Source organism: Ptychodera flava, chromosome 5 (assembly GCF_041260155.1).
Source record: "Ptychodera flava strain L36383 chromosome 5, AS_Pfla_20210202, whole genome shotgun sequence".
NCBI lineage: Eukaryota > Metazoa > Hemichordata > Enteropneusta > Ptychoderidae > Ptychodera > Ptychodera flava.
In genome coordinates, this window is record NC_091932.1 from 12,988,624 (window position 1) to 13,007,679 (window position 19,056).

Below are 19,056 nucleotides of genomic sequence, written 5' to 3' on the forward strand. Positions count from 1 at the left end.
AGTTAAGCGTCAGTGATTTCTTAGCGCTGTGGGATGGCATACGTTTTACCTGTTTCAGTGAGCGGAGAGGACATTTTAAAAATTATTTGCGGAAAGGAAACTGTTCCTTCATTCGGACGGCGACAGATATACAGATTATTATTGTGTGTGTCAGGAGAAGGGAGAGTGAGATATATGGCTGGGAGCCGACATTGGTGGGCTTCAGTACTACATGAAAGAAAGCATCAGGGAACTTTTCAAATGGGAATGTACTGTAACGTGTAAGAGCGTGGTAACTACACGTTGGCACAGGGATACAGGATAGAAAATATTTACACAAGCATGTTGATTTTAACTTCACCAATTTATTACAAAAGTTGAATAAAGTTTGATGTACACACAGACACGTCTCTTGACTCGGAAGCAAGTATCATGGGCTACGAGTAATTATATTAAGCTTATGTGTACCATACGTCAGAACGTCGGGTGAAAATTATTTTTTCGGAAATGAAGCCGAGCTATCATCTTAGTCAAAAAGCAAAAACGATGACAGAAATCATGAAACTAAACTATATTTGACTGAAGTAGTGTTCACTTGAATAAATTCGGTTTAGCGATAAAGTTCAGTCAGTAGGAAACTCAGCGTTATTATCGACGATGATCCAAAGATGGCGCTGTTATCCCGCTCATTCTACCAAACCAAGTCGACATTCCGATTTCACCATCTTCTGGGTCATCTCCATCTGACGCCGCTTTTCAATTTCTTCTGGAGTCCAAGGTCGGTAATTCTTCTCCCATTCTTCTTGCGGGAAGAGTCTCTCGAAATGGTCACCGCGCCCGATACCAATCTGAAAGAATTATTGAAGACGATTAGAATGTTGCTCAACAAATATTGAACATAATTGAGTTACGGGGATTGAATATCATGGACAATAGGCATTAACATATAAGTGTTTTATCTCATCATTAAAGCTGGACTGTGATTGGATGTATCTCAAACTTAACTGATGATACATTCAACTCATATGGGTAAACAAAGTACCGGATTTTTCTGAGAGTACGCCCAGGGCCGTTAAACAGAAAATGGCTACATTGTCTGCTTCACACCTGTAGCTAAATAACGGCCCAGGGCCGTAATTCGGTAAAAATTTACCGCCAATTATTTTATCACTGTTGATCACAAAACCAAAAATAAATGACGGTAGAACGCTGCAAAACATCCACTCATTTTTTTCTCGAGAGTTTTGTTTTCTTTTTCGTCATTGTGCGCTACAAATTCTAACAGATCCATCTTCAACAAAAAGGACACAATGTTGCAATTTTCTGATGCATCATACAATAACATAAACTGAACTCATGCACTCATTCACGCACGCATAAAACTAAACTGAACCCAAGATACGATCAAGATTTCTTTATTTGTATATCAACACAAATTGCAATAATAATTATACACATCTCTTTGGAAAATAAATCACACATGGAAAAATAAATTACGAGTCAGGTAAAAATAACGCATGGATAATCTACGCACAACCGTGACAACAAAAGGTCCCGTTTAGCTGTGGGTCCATAGCTGTGGTGTTTTCAGACGGGATTCATGCCTTTTACGGGCTGGTTTTGACTTTTACGATTTTAACCCCGCCACCACAGCTATGGGATATTCCATAGACTAGCGTCCATGTTCCGCCGCAAGCACCCTTTGCGGAAGTTTGCTCGACGATATCTCGAAATATTTTCCATCCAAATTACAAATTGCCAACACTCATCGACAGCTTGGTTATTAGGGACTAACCAGACCAGAAGTCCGCTCAAAATTCACTGAAATATCGCCTTTTTTCTAAGTTTGCCCGACATGACTACACGGAGACCGCCATTTTGCTAGCGTAAAACTGTTGGTCGAGGATCCCTGCAGTACGTCACTACAGTGACGTAGCGGTGACCTCTCAACTTCTAAAACAAACTGAGAGATTCTTCTTCGTGTGATATCGATGACCATCGTTCGTCTTATGGACATTCCCAGTCTCACAAAACTGAAACCAAACTTTTACTTGGGGGGGTGGGGGAAAGTTCAGTCCTAGGATCTATGATTATTCGTGGCGCGCGGATGCTGGCCGTAATCTCTTGGTTCGTGTTCAGAAGTTGAGAGGTCACCGCCTACGTCACTGTAGTGACGTACTGCAGGGATCCTCGACCAACAGTTTTACGCTAGATTTTACTTGCCAATAACAAAAAGGAAAAAACTTTTTAAATTTTTATATAGACATTTTTTTTTATATATGCCTCCATGGTTTGTCGAACGCATTCAAATTTAAGCGAAGAAAATCATTGATCAGATTTTGACGTGTGCACGTGTTCTGAGGTTGACCTAGTTTAGCCGTGCGTACGATGCTGTGTGTTCCGCTACAGCTAATAGCCCCGCTAGTTTGTAAGTAGTGGAACTTGTGAAAATAGATACAGTGTTTCACATTCGTTGCACGCAAAGAGGTCAATAATCGTAAACAATTGTGGATCATACCATTTCTACTAGGGATTACTACTACTGTTACGTTTGTGAATGCAACAAATTTACACGAAGAAAATCATCAGATTTTTGTATCAAAGCGAAAAAAAACCTGAAAAATAATGATGTACATTAAATAAAAAAAATAATGAAACAGAGTTATTTTTATGATAGTCATTTTATTTATTTCATGATCCCCATCGTGCAGAATGGAAAATTCCTGGCTCCTGCTTCATCTGTCAATCATTGTCGGCATTGTGTGGCAAACTCTAACGTTGACTTTGCGTTCTTCTGGATCATTCCACCTGCATTTTAGTAGCATAAATAGGGGGATACGGACATATATCGCCGAAGTAATTATCTTAGAAGTGTAACTTATTTTATTTTGTACGCTATATAAAACTTTTTGACCTTTGCGTAGGTAATTTTTTTCAAGGGGAGTCAAGTTGAAATGCCGTAGACAAAGGTTGAGATGAAATTTAAAATTCTTAATAACGGCCCACCCCCCAAATAACGCCCATGGGCGGTTTTTTCGAGTGGCGTACTCTCAGAAAAATCCGGTAATAGTCAGCGAGTAAAAATGGGAAAAAACTAGGATTGATTACTGCTGCTTTTAAATGTTTGTTATTGCATTGACAGCATAAGTAAATTTTGCGCGATCTGTGAGTGAAATATCCTGGAATTATAGTTCGTAGGAAAGCACGATGTACGTCGACTTGACTTAGAAGGACAGTTCTCAATCCCTGGTTCTCGCAGTCTTCGTTGTTGACATTGACTATTTGTGTGATTGTAGTCCTTTGTTCTCCTTTGAAAGTTATGCACAGTTAGTCAATTTGCACAGAGATAAAGCTGATAAAAAGGTGCCCCTTTAAAAGACACGTATAAGGAACGGTAGACTTTTGTCGAGTGACCTTTACTGATGACAACATACCTGTCTATGAAGTAAATTCTTGATTTTGTTGGTGAATCTGTTTGGATTGTTATCGCCTTCAAAGATCTTCTTGTCAGCTCTGACCACCAAAGATCCGCCGACATGCAGCTTTTCCTGAAGCACGCCACGTTTGTAGGAGTAGTAAACACCCTGGGGAAACGCCGTGCATTTGCAGTCACGTGGGTTCATGTCACCTGGTTTGAAGAACTCGGTCACACTCATCTTGGGAAATCTGCAAACATACAATAAAAACATTTACAATTAAAACCCATGTAAAGCAAAGGGCATAATAGAGAATTTTTGAGATATTTAAGCGTTTCCTGTCACCATCGACTGAACCAGTTCAACTTATTACAAAAAAGTAGTTAGAATAGCAAATCTCTATTTCGCACATATCGAATTATGGAGGTTAAAGAATATATTATTTTGATGTAAGACAATTGGCAAGACTGTAACAAGGTTTTTCAATTCTCCAAAAGGTTGCTAGCTTAACTAGCTTCTCTTTACACTCGTCTGGCCAAAGGATTTAGTGGTCCCTATACGTAATGATATTAACACGATTGTACATGATAATTTCCAAAATTCGCCGATTTAGGTTATCGATCAATATCATGAACACTTACCGATGGTGATTGTCCTCTATGGTAACAATTAACAAATTCTCCTGGCTCATGAAATAATCATTCTTCAAAACCCATTCACGTGGCAGTTCATAATAATATTCCGCTCTTCCCGCCATCTTCTCATCGCCGCCTGAAAAGTAAGGACCATGAAGCTATAATTAGTTTGATTTCACAGCCAAGCTGTGCATTGTCGCGCGTCCAGAATACCACAATATATTACTAGCATTGCAATATACAATCTTCTATATGTGTATCGTTAAAATTTGTTTCTTGTCGGTCATTATAGGGAAAATGTTCAGTCAGGCCACTTGTATCTAAGGAAGTTCTGCGATAAAGACTTAGCGGGAGAATTCACCACAGAGGGATCATGGAGGTAGAAGGAGGTCTCTCCTTCTACCTCCATGGTCTCCTTCTACCTCCATGGTGGGATCGGGTAACTTACTTGATTGACTTATTGCATCCGGTCTGAGTACCATGACGTCACACAGGTATCCCTGTCCCATCTGGTACAAGGCTGATGTTGTACTCACGCGTTCTGAAATGAAAATCCAATGAAACTAGGTCAAATGAAATTGACACCCCTTGTTTAGGTAATCACAGATGGTTTAATTGATATTACAGTAAGCTTGTCAATATCATAACAGGGTGAATTGAAGGAGTAACCGGCAGATGTCTGTCGTGTTGATGATTGGGTAATCGCGAATTTGAGGGATTAAAACTTCAGAAAACTTTCGAGAGCGTACATGGTTGGTTGAAACATGGAGGTAGTACCTCCATGGTTGAAAGCAAATGAAGTAGAAGCCAAGGTGAAAGCGAACCCAACGCTTAGATCGAGCCAGTAACTAAAGCGAATGACCGTGAAATACCACGTTTCAAGTGGCAAGTCCAGATATACCAGGAAGGACTTACACGAGATTCAGGGAATCGTTGACGTGTTTTGAGGTTCTAAGTTTTCATCTTTATCATGGTCAGGTTTACTATGCAAGTACTTACCTAGCATAAACTTTGAAAGTTCTTCAGCGTCGAGTGACTGGAACGTCTTCCTAGGCAACTGATCGTCGTCGTAGCGGGCGCCAAGCATGTGGCTGAGAGTGCGGACGTTGTAGCGGAATCCGTGGATGAAGCCCGAAGCGGCCCGTCTGTCACGTGACTGCATGACAGTGCCGATGAAGTAGAGATCAGGAACCGTTGACTGCCAGTGTTCATCAAGAACAACATATTTTCCTTCAGTGTGAGTTTCTGAAATTGAAAAGCAAAAAATGGACAAGGTTATACACTAGGCACACACGAAAATGGACCACCAAAGACATGATTAAATTCGTCAATGTTATGAATGGTACTACCCATGCATTATTTTGTAAACACTCACGTACCTGGTTTACAAGTTTCATCAAACATGTCAATGTTGATGAACTTCCATCCTGTGGCCAGAATAACTTTGTCATATCCTTTGCTGGTGAAAGTCGCAGTGCCTGGTGGATTCCAGTGTGGCAATTCCATCTCAAAGGTCTGTGTGATGGTACCGTCGGCTTCTCTGACGAACTTCTTGGTGTCGCACTGACGGAGAGCGTGTAAGGATTTCAGATGATACATGTCGAGGACGTTGTTGTTGACGGCTCGTAGATGTCCGACGAAGTGAGAGTCCCATGCCAGCTTGACAGGTGTACGCGTACACATGTGTATCATGGCTGCACTGCCGGCTAAGTGGTCGGCACACTGTTGTAAAACAAAAAAATTACGTATCTATAATGAATAGGTAAAATACAGAAAACTGGTGGATGTCCATGACGAATAATACAATAATATTATACTTGACTTTCCACAAATCATTTAGTTTGCTTTCAATCTCGGCAAGAATGTTCACAAAAAACGTGAAGGCGAGCCGAGGGAGCATTGGTTGCTGCGATTCTTGTAAAATTGACAGTACCGCTGCCAACGAAGAGGTGGCCTGGATAGCCCCGGAAAAAAAACCAAACAGTGTTTGTCACCTATTGTCTTACCTCAAAGGCGCTGTTTCCGCCTCCAAGAATTAACACCTTCTTATTTTCGTATTCTTTCAAATCCAGACTGTGTTCTTGATAAGTGTCGGCTACTTCGATACCCTCGATATCCGGATTATGCGGCAGGACAGGACCAGTACCGACTACCAGAACTTTACAGGTGAATACTTTCCCACTCTGGTCGGTGATGGTGAACCGGGACGGATGTCTTCTGTCGAGGACTGCCTCACGGTGTACTTTGACGATGTTGGTGTTGAGCCGCACTTTCAAGTTGAACTTCTTACTGAAGTCACTTAAATAACTGAAAATTAGTTTGAAAAGAAATGTTATTCATCAATTGTATAATCACCACAAAAGGAAAATTGAGAATGGTCGAGTTACTGTGCTTGGAGGGATTTTGTGTTTACCAATAATGAAACATGAAGGGAGCATGGATATAAAAAGAGCGAGTCCGTACTTGGTGTAACCACGGTTCCTCCACAAAAGAGGGACTGTGGTGTAACCATGGAGCTTGCTACCCCATGGTGTAGCGTTATTGTCAACATTTCTACAGCGAGGTTTGGAAATGCATTGAAATCCAAAAATGCAAAGTTCAGAATGACGATAGACATCTTATTGGTTCGCTGCAATACGTATTTCGTTTCCGTGTCTTTAGTCGAATAACTCGTTGCAAAACAACTTAAATTTTCAAAACAAGATGACAAAATCATGCTTACTCTACTAGAAGGCCTGCGTTCGGGAACAAATCGTCTGAATAATTGAAGAATGACATGTCATCTTCATCACAGAGCAGAGAGTTCCAGTCATGACGAAGATTGAACTCTTTCTCCTTGAAGTAGTTGTGTTTCTTGTTGATGGAGATCAGAGTACGATGACGTGGGTATTTCTGGTAGAAGGAGCCAACACGGTCGTTTCTCTCGAGTACGATGTAATCTTTGCCAGCCTTCTCCATGCAGTAGGCCATCTGAACACCGGCAGGACCGGCTCCGATAACGATGTATTCATAATCTATGGATAGTAGATACCAGGACAAAACAAAATTAGAACAGTTGATTTAACTCTTTGAAATTCTAAGCGAAATATTTGTTTTCATGGGCCATCGCGGGGCCGAATCATTTAGGGTTTGTGTGCAAGAGTCAAAATGCCACTGTTGGAAACGTTGGAATAACTATCGCTCAGCTTACCTGTTTTATCCATGATAGTTTTCAGTGTCCGCAGACTCAGAAAGCACTGGTAAAATCGATCCTGAGGAAATGAACACACAGAAATGTCTGACTGATGATTCACCTCACACTGTGAGGAAAACGCATGAAACTTTTTATGGAGCATGTTTCAACCACGGTCCTGGGCCGTGTTTCAACACAGGTCAAGTCACGCAAGAAATATATAAGAGAGCGGACGACATTAATACATGGCTCTCTCCATGGAAGTATCACAGATGCTCACACTTACCTGTAACTAGGAAGATTGATACGTCAGTGTGAACGATCACACAGGAGATGTAGTGAAGAAGCGAGACTGAAACCATTATATACATACCTGAAGTCTAAATGTCACATTTACATAATCAGATTATTTTACAAATCTAGAACAAGATAGATTAGATTTTTCTGAGATCACGCGTCATGATCGGGAATATCACATCTGTCAATCAAAAGTTAATCCTCAAGATGCATTTTGGGATAGCATCATAACACAAAGCTGTGACAAGCTGTCGATCCAACGTCTGCAATTTACCATGGTACGAGTGGCTGTATAATTTCACACGGTGGCCGCAAACATACTCGGCAGCAAAGAGTGATACTTATCGACTTTGAGGTAGCTCTCTGTGCGAACTCAATGTTGACAAGGAGGCAGGCAGAGAAAACCAAGAAATAACGACGAGCTGTGAATGTATAAAATGACAGAAGAGCGAAGAAGCAAAATCCAAATGACTTCCGCCAGTAGCTAGAAATCATTGCCATAAATTATATTTTGTTAAAGTATATGAATATGAATCTTCTGAAATAAACATCTACAATCACCGTCCCTCCACAAAATAACATATTTTTGATGTGGAAATGTTTCATGTTAATGAATGTATTTTGAAGCAATACAGGCATTTACCTTTAAAAAATGTAATATTTCGATGTTTTTATACAGTGGATAAACAATGAAAGTACAGACTCAGTTTGTTTTTGCAAGGAAAGCCAACCGATCGTTACACTTCTACGCCCATGGTTTAGAATGTCGCCAGCCAGTTTTCGAACTATACATCAGTGCGGTACGGTACGGTACGGAACAGCGATACTGTAGATTTGAAAAGAGCCTTGTTTCAATGTGAAGAGGAGAAGCTGGGTGTGAACATGAGAAAAAAGTACATCTGCTGTAAAGCTCTGTTAAGAAAGAGCTTTAGTATTTGTTGGATGGTGAGGCAAGTTGTATCCCAGCAACAATTACAACAATAACTGCTGATACAAAAAACTTTTTGTTCCATCTGGAAAAAAATGCCGAGATGCGGCCTCCTTGAGGCGATTTTCTTTCACGCTTGAAAATTAATTTACGAATCTGGCATTGTAAAAATACCCAGTTTCCAAATGGCTGGAGAGCTCTACATCTTTTGATTACACACCACTTTTCTATAAGTCATTACGAGCTATGGCCAATATTTGCCGATTTAACATTTTTTCATTTACAATCTGCACGAAATAGATTCTTTACATGAAATGTCTGCACGAAATACATTCTAAGATCGAGGCCGGGTCTAGATGGCTTGTACGAAATACATTCTGTACATATAATACATTTAATACATTTTTTTACGTTTATTTCACGATAGATCTACACGCAAATCGGGACCGAGTCTAGATGGGCTTGCACGAAATACAGTCTTTATATTTAATACATTTTTTACATTTTTCACATGAAAAGACTGCACGATATACACTCTAAGTTCGAGGCCGGATCTAGATGCGCTTGCAATACATTCCGAAGTTACATTTAATACATTCTTACATGTTTTAATCGTGTACATGAAAGGTCTGCATTATAAGTTCGAGGTAGGGTCTAGATGGGCTTGCAAAAGTTCTAAATGGGCGAAAACTGGAGATAGGTGCGGAATTGTCTTTTTCTCAAAGCCATTTCTAAATTACGTGTATTTCGTATGGAAGCTAAACTGGCTAAAAACGATGAATACGGCAAAAACCCCTGACAGTTATCGCTTTCTATATGGCGTTCTAACTTTACAAATTATCTATAGTTTAGAAAGTCGGGCCTCGGATGAAATTTTTTTCCAAGAATGCATCGGATAAAAACGATAATTATCAATTTCTAAATAGCGTTCTAATTTGGAAAATAGCTGTAGTTTAGAAAGTCGGGCCTCAGGTGAAAACACTTTTCCAAGGATACATCGGATAAAAACGTTAATTATCGCTTTCTAATTAGCGTTCTAAATTTAGAAATTAGCTGTAGTTTAGAAAGTTGGGCTTTTCGTTCAAAAACAATATCCAAGAATATGTCGGAAAAAACGTTGGTACACCATTTCTGTTGTCATCTGTATATTCCCAAGTGTTTTATGGGAAAAGTGAGCTTGTAGGAGCTTTCTTTTAGAACCCGGAAAATATAGGCCACTTTGGTCTCATGTTCCTCGCACTCTTTAACGTAGACATTTTAGACGATATTATCCGATAATAAAGAAAAAGCCTATGTCGCGCCTTCATGTGACTTGTCCAATAGACCAAAACAGTAACCATACTGTCTATGGTTTTAATGACCAAGGTGTGTTCCATGACGATCGCATCCATTTGTGCAGATATAGTGATGCAAATTAATGCTAATGAGGCTTTGATAAGGCTATTAGCATTAATTTGCACCACAATGGACGCGATTGTCGTGGAACTGAGATATTCTATACCTTATCTGTGTCTGAACACACCTTGGTCATTTGAATTGTGGCAGTATGGTTATTTACATTCGTCTTCACGTCACACATCTGGTTTATTTGTCATAAACACTAGCGGTGGCTATTCGACAGTCTTTTGTTTTTGACGGTCAAAAAATAAACATTCACCATTTTTCGTCATCAAAATATTGTTTTAATGCTTATTCAATGCCACATTTCTCTACTTCATGACATTCAATTCTTGCCAATTGTAATAGTCAATTCAATACGAGGTACTTTTCTCGTGGGTCTATGGAAATAGTCACATTTGAGCTTTGGATTTACCGCTTGGGAAAACTGATATAGTATTTTGCTGGTTCTATCCGATATATCTATCCTTTGAAAACTTTTTTCATTAAAGCCCGACTTTCTAAACTACACCTAATTTCTAAATTTAGTAGGCTATTTAGAAAGTGATAATTATCGTTTTTATCCGATATATCATCTGAAAAATTTTTTTGAATTCAAGACCGACTTTCTAAACTTCAGCTAATTTCTAAATTTAGAACTCTATTTATAAAGTGATAATTATCGTTTCTGGCTAAACTTTCTAAGTTTACATTTAGATTTAGACAATTCTAATTTAGCTTTCTAAACTTCTAGCTAAACTTAAATTTCTAAAAACGATAAAAACACAATTCCGCACCTTAATGGAAAACTGTTCAAGTACAACGTACATTACCGCTGAGCGATGGTTGGAACAAGTTTAACACGACGAAGTGTTACTTAATCTAAAATTAAATAATAATTAATAAATTGTTATTCAGCACGAAGTCCAGATTGTTAAACCATGGAGGTATTTCTAACGTGCATTTCGTGCGGAGATTTTTATGAAAAAAATATGTATTAATTGTAGAGGATATATTTCATGCAAGGCCTGCCCAGACTCCCGACTCCCGATCGTCCCTCCCGACCAATTCCTAATAGTTGAGTGTATTTCATGCGGACATTTAATGAAAAAATGTAAAGAATATGATTCGTGCAGACCTTTCATGTAATAAATGTAAAGAATGTATCATGTAAAGAATGTATTTCGTCCAAAGTCCCGATAGTTAGGTGTATTTCATCCGAACATTAATTGAAAAAAGATATTAAATGTAAAGAATGTATATCGTGGAGAACTTTCATGTAATAAATGTATTAAATGTACAGAATGTATTTCGTGCAAGGATAAATGCAATAATGTAAAACGTGCAGAATTCTTGACCACTGGCCATGGATGGTCATTACGATATTCCATTCTCACTTCATAAAGGTAGAATGCCCTTTCCTGGAAACCCACCACCTATCATATATTTCTAATGATTAGCTTCAGCCATAGAATTCAAGTTAGATATATTGTTTTTTTTTTTTCTTTTAAATAAAATATTCTTTATTTCTCCATCATTCTAAATATAACATATCACTCTTACATTTCATTTCATTAGATATATTGCTATAATCTTCCTGATTTGCTATATTTCAAAACGTTCTCACCAACAACATATATTTGACCCAATGGAGAATTTACTGAATTTGCCAAGGAAAATCTCAGTAATTGTGTGAACACACACGTGTTGAGAGTTTCACTGGTACAATAATATTTCCTGAAAATATTCTGTACCTTTCTTGAAACATATGAATGGTGACGGTACAACACAAGACTTTCTGCGTACTGCGAAAACACATCAATTAGTATTTCATTTATCGGTTGATATATTTCTTTACTTTTGTGCAAAACAAGACAATAGCTAGAATGAACACCAATTAGCATTGCAGGTGTCAGGGCGTTTTCTTTTTTTTTCTTTTCCAGGTAGGATTTCGACGCATAATACTCAAATAAGACATCCATCAACAGTAGTTTGATTAGGATATCGACAGTATTGTTTACCGTGTATTCAAAATGAGGCCTCACGCGACTGCGTGCGTCTTCACACGTGGCATTTCTTTATCTGTTGTGTCTATTTAGATAAGGGGCGGTGTTTTAATGACTTGTATCTAGTTTCAACTTTGGTGGAGGGACTTTGTGTGTTTCAACATTACCTTTTTAATCTGACTGAATTTTTCTGGATTTTATCAATCAACATGGCCGTCAAACACTCTCCTCAGTTATCTATGATCTTGCTTCTACCACGGTCCCTCCATCACTGGTTTGGAAACTGTATGGTTTCTTTATGGCAGAGCTTGATATAAATAAACATCATTAGTTGATGAGGTGCATGTTATCATGGATGTATTCACATTTTCACGCTGTCCTTCGTGCTGTTGGTACACAATCTCGCAAAACTTGAAACCGTGTTACTTTCAACATACTTCAAACTATGAACATTTTAAAGTTTTGATAACTGCACTAACATGTAATAAGTAAAGGGGTGACAAATTGTTTCGTGTGGAATCAAACTGGAAATGAGAGTGTTCCCTGGCATTTTTGACGCACATTCATTACATTTTTAAAACCATAAATCACTAATTTATCCAAGGTTGGCAAGTTCTTCACACACATTCCATATCACGCCTTGGCAGCAGTTTGGAAAATTCACAACGGGCGTTTCGAGACAAGTAATAGGAGGTCTGTACTTCTACAAGATGGTTCTACCGTGGCAGTCTCGCCTATACCTCCAACGTTATTTCAATACATATTCTGACGAAGTAACAATGTTTATTTCACATGACACATAGAACGCGCCTCAGGGACAGATAGTAGAACTCTCAAATTTCTACAATTCTTTTCTGATCTACCACTTGTGGGGGCTCATTTCAAAGCTCTTGGAGAAAGAAAGACTTTCACAGGCTTAGGTATTCGAAAATTCAAAATTTAATTTTCCCCATAGAGTTAACACAGGAATGGCGGCTATTCTGAATTTGAAATATCGCAAAATTTTGAATACCTTGTTTCACTAGTTCCAAACTTTGCACGATGACCTCTGATTTTTATTGTTGATATGATAAGAGAATGGTCAAAAGTTTCATTCAGGAAAGTTTGAACAAACGTTTAAGTTTTTCACTTTCGAGGCGCATACCTAAACTTGAACGAGTTTGGAATGGCGCTAATTATCATCTTTTATATTCTATTATCCTTAGTAAAAGTTTTCACCCAGTACGGAAGGCTATATGACCGTGAGTTAGAAATTCAAAACTTAACCACGGTCCCTCCACAATATCGATTTAACATGATAATTCCTCAGTTCCAAACTTTGAGAGTTCGATTTGAAATTTTTAATCCTTTTCAACAAAATTCAATGCACGAAATCAAGGAACTCTTACGATGACCTTGTTTTTGCAAGGTGCTCCCGTCGACCGTGCGTCGACCAATTGAGAGTTGGCGTTATGGTAATAGTACAACTTTTTTCGCCCCTTTTTTTCTCCTTTATCGATCGTTCAGAGGTGTCAAGTGCGTCCCTATCGATCGTTCAGTCTTCTAAAAAGTAGGCAATCAGGTTCATGACGGAATCTGTTCTTTCTTATAGACACAAATTACTGCCGAACCCAATGTTTTGATTTTGTCGACCTTTCGAATTCTCAGACCGCCAAATTTAATCTAGAAACCCTACAAGTGTCGCGACGTTTTGGTGACATGACGTCCCCAAGCCTGGGTGCCCAACTCTCCGCCATGGATTTTCCTGATTGAGGATCAAGTGAGATACAAATCATGTCGTGTATGGGTTTCGTATGTTACCCACGAGAGACCGTGGTCAGCCCCTCGATGGGTATTTATATACAAACTGATTGTATCGGTTGCTACACTGTGGACATTGGAAGACCACGCAAGGCTTAGGTTTTGCAGCAATACGTGTCGACGCAGGATTTTTATCTTCCAAAATGAAGTCCCAATCAACATGGGAGTCGTCAAAATTGACGAAATCGTCTCCGAACTTGTACATAGTTCACGCTGCGTGACTCCACGATGATCTCTCTTGGAAGACAGGCAGGCAGATGTAAACAAACTTTGACTTTAGACGCATGCGCAGACAATAATCAGAATGCATTCTGGGAGAATTAAGTTTCTGCTTACGATAATTTTATGCACGTAACTGTTAACACCTTCCGCCGCGTGAGTGATAATCCGGGATTATCCCCATCAGTAAAATCAACAGAAAGCCCAATCGAAACCCGGACTATAACAAAAGAAACTGGTGGCGTTTCTTGACCGTTTTGTGGAGGGACCGTGATTTAAGGTAGTGACTCAGTTTGGTTGACACATATTTTCAATCAAAAGTTTCACATAGAAAACAGGGTCTCACACCCAACATGTGGTACATTTTCTAATAGGTCTATATTTGAAGAAGGTAAAAATTTTGTTTAGTTGTCAAAACATGCATTGGTATGTTTGTTTAAGTCAAAAACATGTGATTTTGAATTTTTTCACTTAAAAGAGTATAAGTAAGAATTGGCAGCACCCCTAAGTGATCTGTTAACGGCACTAGACAGCTGGATATACAGGGGGAAAAACTGTGTTTTGGATTTTTGAAATTCGCTTTTGTTTCTGCACAGTGAGCCTTCGAAGTGTGAACTGTCGGATTTTCGCATAAATTATCGGCTTTTGTTCACGTTTGTCAAGTTATCGTCACTTCAGGGGGGTTTATCAAAAATCTAAGACACGGTTTTTCAGGTCTATTCATGAAGTGTTAGCATGCGAAGAATCGGGGAAATCCGCCCACGCGTCGCCGACTTACACTCATTTGAAGGTGCGGATACATAGCAAAAATCGGAACTGAGAAAATCGACGATTTGTGTAAACGTCCCATTTTTCACACAAAATCGCCGAAAAAAGTCGGATTTTTGTGCGTTTCAAAAAAAATTATTCGATCTGGGTCTAGGTTAAATATTGGGCATCAGGTTAGAGAATTTCTGACAAGTCCTAAAACATTAGTTCGCCTAAAAATGATGAAAATTGTGCTTAGAAACGTGAGGCTGGTCAGCGTAAGCGGTGGGTACTATTTACACGATAAACACTAGAGAGATAATTCAGGGCATAATCTGTTTGTCAAATACGTATCTAGCTTATAATTATATTAACTGTACACTGTTTGGTAACGGTTAGAGTCTGGTTAGAAGACGAGAAAAGTTTTAAAAAATCATACAGCCGGAATGGTTACAGGTCTGCGTTCTGCCGACGACGCGCGCTCGCTCTCTCGCTAGCGCTCGACTTCCGGTCTCACAGCCCGTAATTTATGCACGTACCAAGTGTGAAATGGTTGCCCAGTTCATTTTAGTGCCGATTTTTGTGCCTATAGCTATAGTACAAGCACGGTCCCTCCACAAAAGAGACCGTGGTACAAGACGTCACTTGCTTGCTTGCTTGCTTTCGGAGATGAGACGACCAACTCTCGATGCTCTAAAAAATTCTGTAGTTGAGAAGTTCAAGGAATGCGGGAAAGTCGCACTTGTTTTTGTGGTTTTCACATGTGATCTGCTGCAGTCCTTTTGCTCACCATAAAAAATGACCGGGTTTTCGTGCGCTATTTCGCTTTCCACTGTGACATGTACTATTATGGCCTCGGGTATAGTATGAAACCAAAATCAACTTCAGTTACACGTAAAAGCGATTCTTCATGACTTAAAATAAACGACTGAGGCGATACTCGACAGATTCACTCATTGTAAAATTGAAACGGCGACATATCGCGACACCCAGCGACACTCTCTTGACCACAGATAGAAATTGACAGGCAACGATCGTGAAGCGACGTTTCGCGTACGTTGCTGTGCTCTAGACCGACATAACAGTGTCGGATTGACAAATTGGACAAACCATGCTTCCTACATCCATGGACAAACTAAGTCCAAGACAGGTGCAGCCAACGGAGCTATTCATCGAAAAAGCTATTCCAGGAGCAATTTTTGAGGGCAGGGGAAATTTTAATTTTGCTAGGGCAGGGGACATGTTTTTAGGTGGTAGGGGAGCAATTTTTTTTTTTGTAGGGCAGGGCGGATATCGGTTGATTGTCCTGGGGACAGGGCTTGGCGAAAAATATTTTGAGGGGAATTGTTTCCAGGGCAGGGGAAATTGGCAATTTTTTTTTCGCCACAGGGCGAGGGAGCTTCAAAAATTCACAGTGGGAAGGGGAAACAGGCAAAAATAAGTGGGGAGAGGGTAAAAATGAAGTTTGAGAGTGGGAGAGTAAGTCGAAAAATTTCTGTGGGAGGGCAAATTATGAACAGCTAATTAATTACCCTCTTGACTTAAATTTAGTCAGTTCACATTATTTGTCATGCACAATGTATTTATCATAGTAAGGACCTTTTTAAAACTGCGTTGTTCGTTGGCTGCACCTGTCCAAGATATGGGCTGCTTTTATAGAACCATATTTTCCAGTGAAGATTAAATAGATTCTCTTTGGACGGCAGTGTAATCTATAGCCCGGCGTACGATGCTATGTGTTCCGCTACAGCTAATCGCCTCGCTCACCACAACCCTGCAAAGACCCGTACGTAGGGTCGGTGACTTCAAATCCATTTTGGGACTTGACGTAAAAAGCCAAATTACTGTCGAAATTCAGCGTTCTTGGGCCCAAGTCGTATCCCTGCCGACCTCAGCTACTCGATCGCTTCCAAAAATGCCAGTCTTTTATTCACTTTTCGTAAATAACCGTCGATGTCGGCAACTCTCTCGCTAGCCCTGTGTACGATGCTGTGTGTTAGCTGTAGCGGCCAACACACAACATCGCGTTCATCAGCTTTCCATTTTGCTTCTTCGGCCCCCGTTTGCGTTTTCTACACTGCTTATACTGCCGGGTTATACTGCCGGCAGTCATCAGCCATGTTGGATAGCGTCTCTTATGAAGACGTGCGCGCATGCGCAACATCTTGCGTAAAAATTTACATAATCTGCTCAAGGTATAACGATAACGCTGACAGTAATCCGGACCGTTAAAACAAAAAGAAAATAATAACTCGCGCAGTGGTTAGAAGGCCGTGTTTCACTAAATTTAAGACATTTTCCAGTACAATGTTACCTCACAGTTTTCTCTAATAAAAAGATCATATTTCAGGGGTTCAGAATATGAAATAATCACAAAATCGCTAAAATTTACAAAGGAACCCCAGTCACTACCTTAATTTAAAGCGTTTAGCAGCACAGGCAGCACAGGAAAAATATATTTAAGAATAAAACGCCTGCACAAGTACCTAACTCGGTCTTTAAGCTTATGGTTGTGGAAATGCACAGGACCTTGGGAACCAGAGAATACGGTGGCAGCGTGCAGATCGCTTCAAATCGGCACCTTACATGTATGGCACCTGTCTCACTTCCCATGCGGTACCTGTGAGCGGTACCTGTTTAGATTCGGAATTGTGTCTTTTGCTCAAAGTCATTTCTAAAGTACGTGTATTTCCTATAGCAGCTAAACTAACTAAAAACGATAAACACGACCGAAAAACCCCCGATAATTATCGCTTTCTAAATAGCGTTCTTAATTTAGAAATTAGCTGTAGTTTAGAAAGACGGACTTGAAGCGAAAAACGTTTTCCAGGGATAATTCGGATAATGTACATCATTTCTGTTGTTATCAGCTTTTTCCTAAATGATTCAAAGTAAAAAGTGTGAGCTTGTAGGAGCAGTCTTGTAGAACCAGGAAAATACTATCAATTTCCCCAAGAGGTAAGTTTTAAAATCCAAAGCTCAAATGTGACTTGTCCCATAGACCCCCGAGAACAGTACCTCGTATATAATTGGCTATTGCAACGGGTAAGAAGTTGAAAGTCACGAAGTAGAGAAATGTTGCGGTGAGTAATTTGAAAAATTTGATTTTTTTTTTGACCGTCAAAAACAAAGACTTTCATATAGCCAACACTAGTGTTTATAACAAATAAATCATATGTGTGACGTGAAGACGAATGTAAATAAAATGTAACCATACTGCCACAGTTCAAATGACCAAGGTGTGTTAAGATTATCTGTTTCACGACGATAGCGTGCATTTGTACAGATTAAGCAGTGGTGTAAATTAATGTTAATGGCCTTATCAAACGTGTTGCCGGCCAGGCTGCCACCTCCCAGCTGCCTGCCAGCGATAATTATCGTTTTTATCCTATATACCCTTGGAAAACATTTTTCACGCTCGTCCCGACTTTCTAAACTTCAGCTAATTTATAAATTTAGAACGCTATTTAGAAAGCGATAATTATCGTTTTTATCCGATATATCATCATGAAAGAAAATGTAACCCAGCGAACAACGTTCTAAACTTCAGATTTTTTAGAAAGTTTGGAACGATATTTAGATCAAGCTCGATGTAGCTAAATTTTCTAAGTTTAGATTTAGGTTTAGACAATTCTAATTTAGCTTTCTAAACTTCTCGCTAAACTTTCTAAAAACCATAAAACACAATTCCGCTCCTTCTATGCAACTGTACAGAGTGAAGTTTCACACTATATTTGCTCTTTTTTATGATTAATTCGCATCCATGGCAAGAAGTCAAGAATTCTAATCATGCATAAAATACATTTTTTTAATTTAATATTTATTTGCATGTTTTACATTTTACCACTGCACGATATACATTTTACGTTCCGACATAGTTTGGGCCATAGTTTGGAGGGGCGACGTATGAATTCAGTCAGATTCAATATGTTCCTAATAAAGGCATGTGACTGTTGGTATATGAATTAATGAAAAGAAACTGCAAAGAGCATTTTAAAGTGGCATCTATTATTGGCCTCATTGTGTTGTGAATTCCAAGGCGTAAGTTCATGAGGGACCGTGGTAATGTGAGAGATTTTACGAATCTCAATTTTACAGAAATTCTAAGGGACAAATCTAGAGCAACTAGCATTTTTTTACCTCCATGGCCTATCTAAACAACGAATGTATTTCGAATAGATTCCCATTTCTTTTTATAATGTTGCCGAATGTAATGCTTAAGATAGATCGCGCCTCAGGAACAGATATTCGGACTCTCAAACTTTTACAAATATTTTCTGATCTACCACATGTGGGGGTTCATTTTGAAATTTTTGGAGAAAGAAATTTAAAAACTTTCAACGGCTTAGTTTTTCGAAAATCGAAAATTTTACTTTATTTTTTCTCTATAGATGGTGGCCATTTTTGATTTCAAATATCGGTAAATCTTGGGTAATTTGTTTCTCTGGTACTAAAATTTGCATGGTGACCCCTGATTTTT

At 39.2% G+C, this 19,056-nt stretch overlaps 1 protein-coding gene across 1 annotated transcript; it reads right to left on the reverse strand.

Annotated features, from left to right (window-relative positions):
* Positions 1-379: 379 nt before the first annotated feature.
* On the reverse strand, positions 380-7,546 carry LOC139133046 (FAD-dependent oxidoreductase domain-containing protein 2-like). Its single transcript, XM_070699443.1, has 10 exons — positions 7,489-7,546; positions 7,221-7,281; positions 6,753-7,044; positions 6,037-6,337; positions 5,410-5,752; positions 5,030-5,275; positions 4,479-4,571; positions 4,037-4,166; positions 3,414-3,645; positions 380-827 (listed from the first exon to the last, which is right to left on the reverse strand). The coding sequence occupies exons 2-10, from the start codon at positions 7,231-7,233 to the stop codon at positions 666-668; spliced, it is 1,812 nt and encodes a 603-aa protein (XP_070555544.1). The 5' UTR covers positions 7,234-7,281; positions 7,489-7,546; the 3' UTR covers positions 380-665.
* Between the last annotated feature and the right edge of the window lie 11,510 nt (positions 7,547-19,056).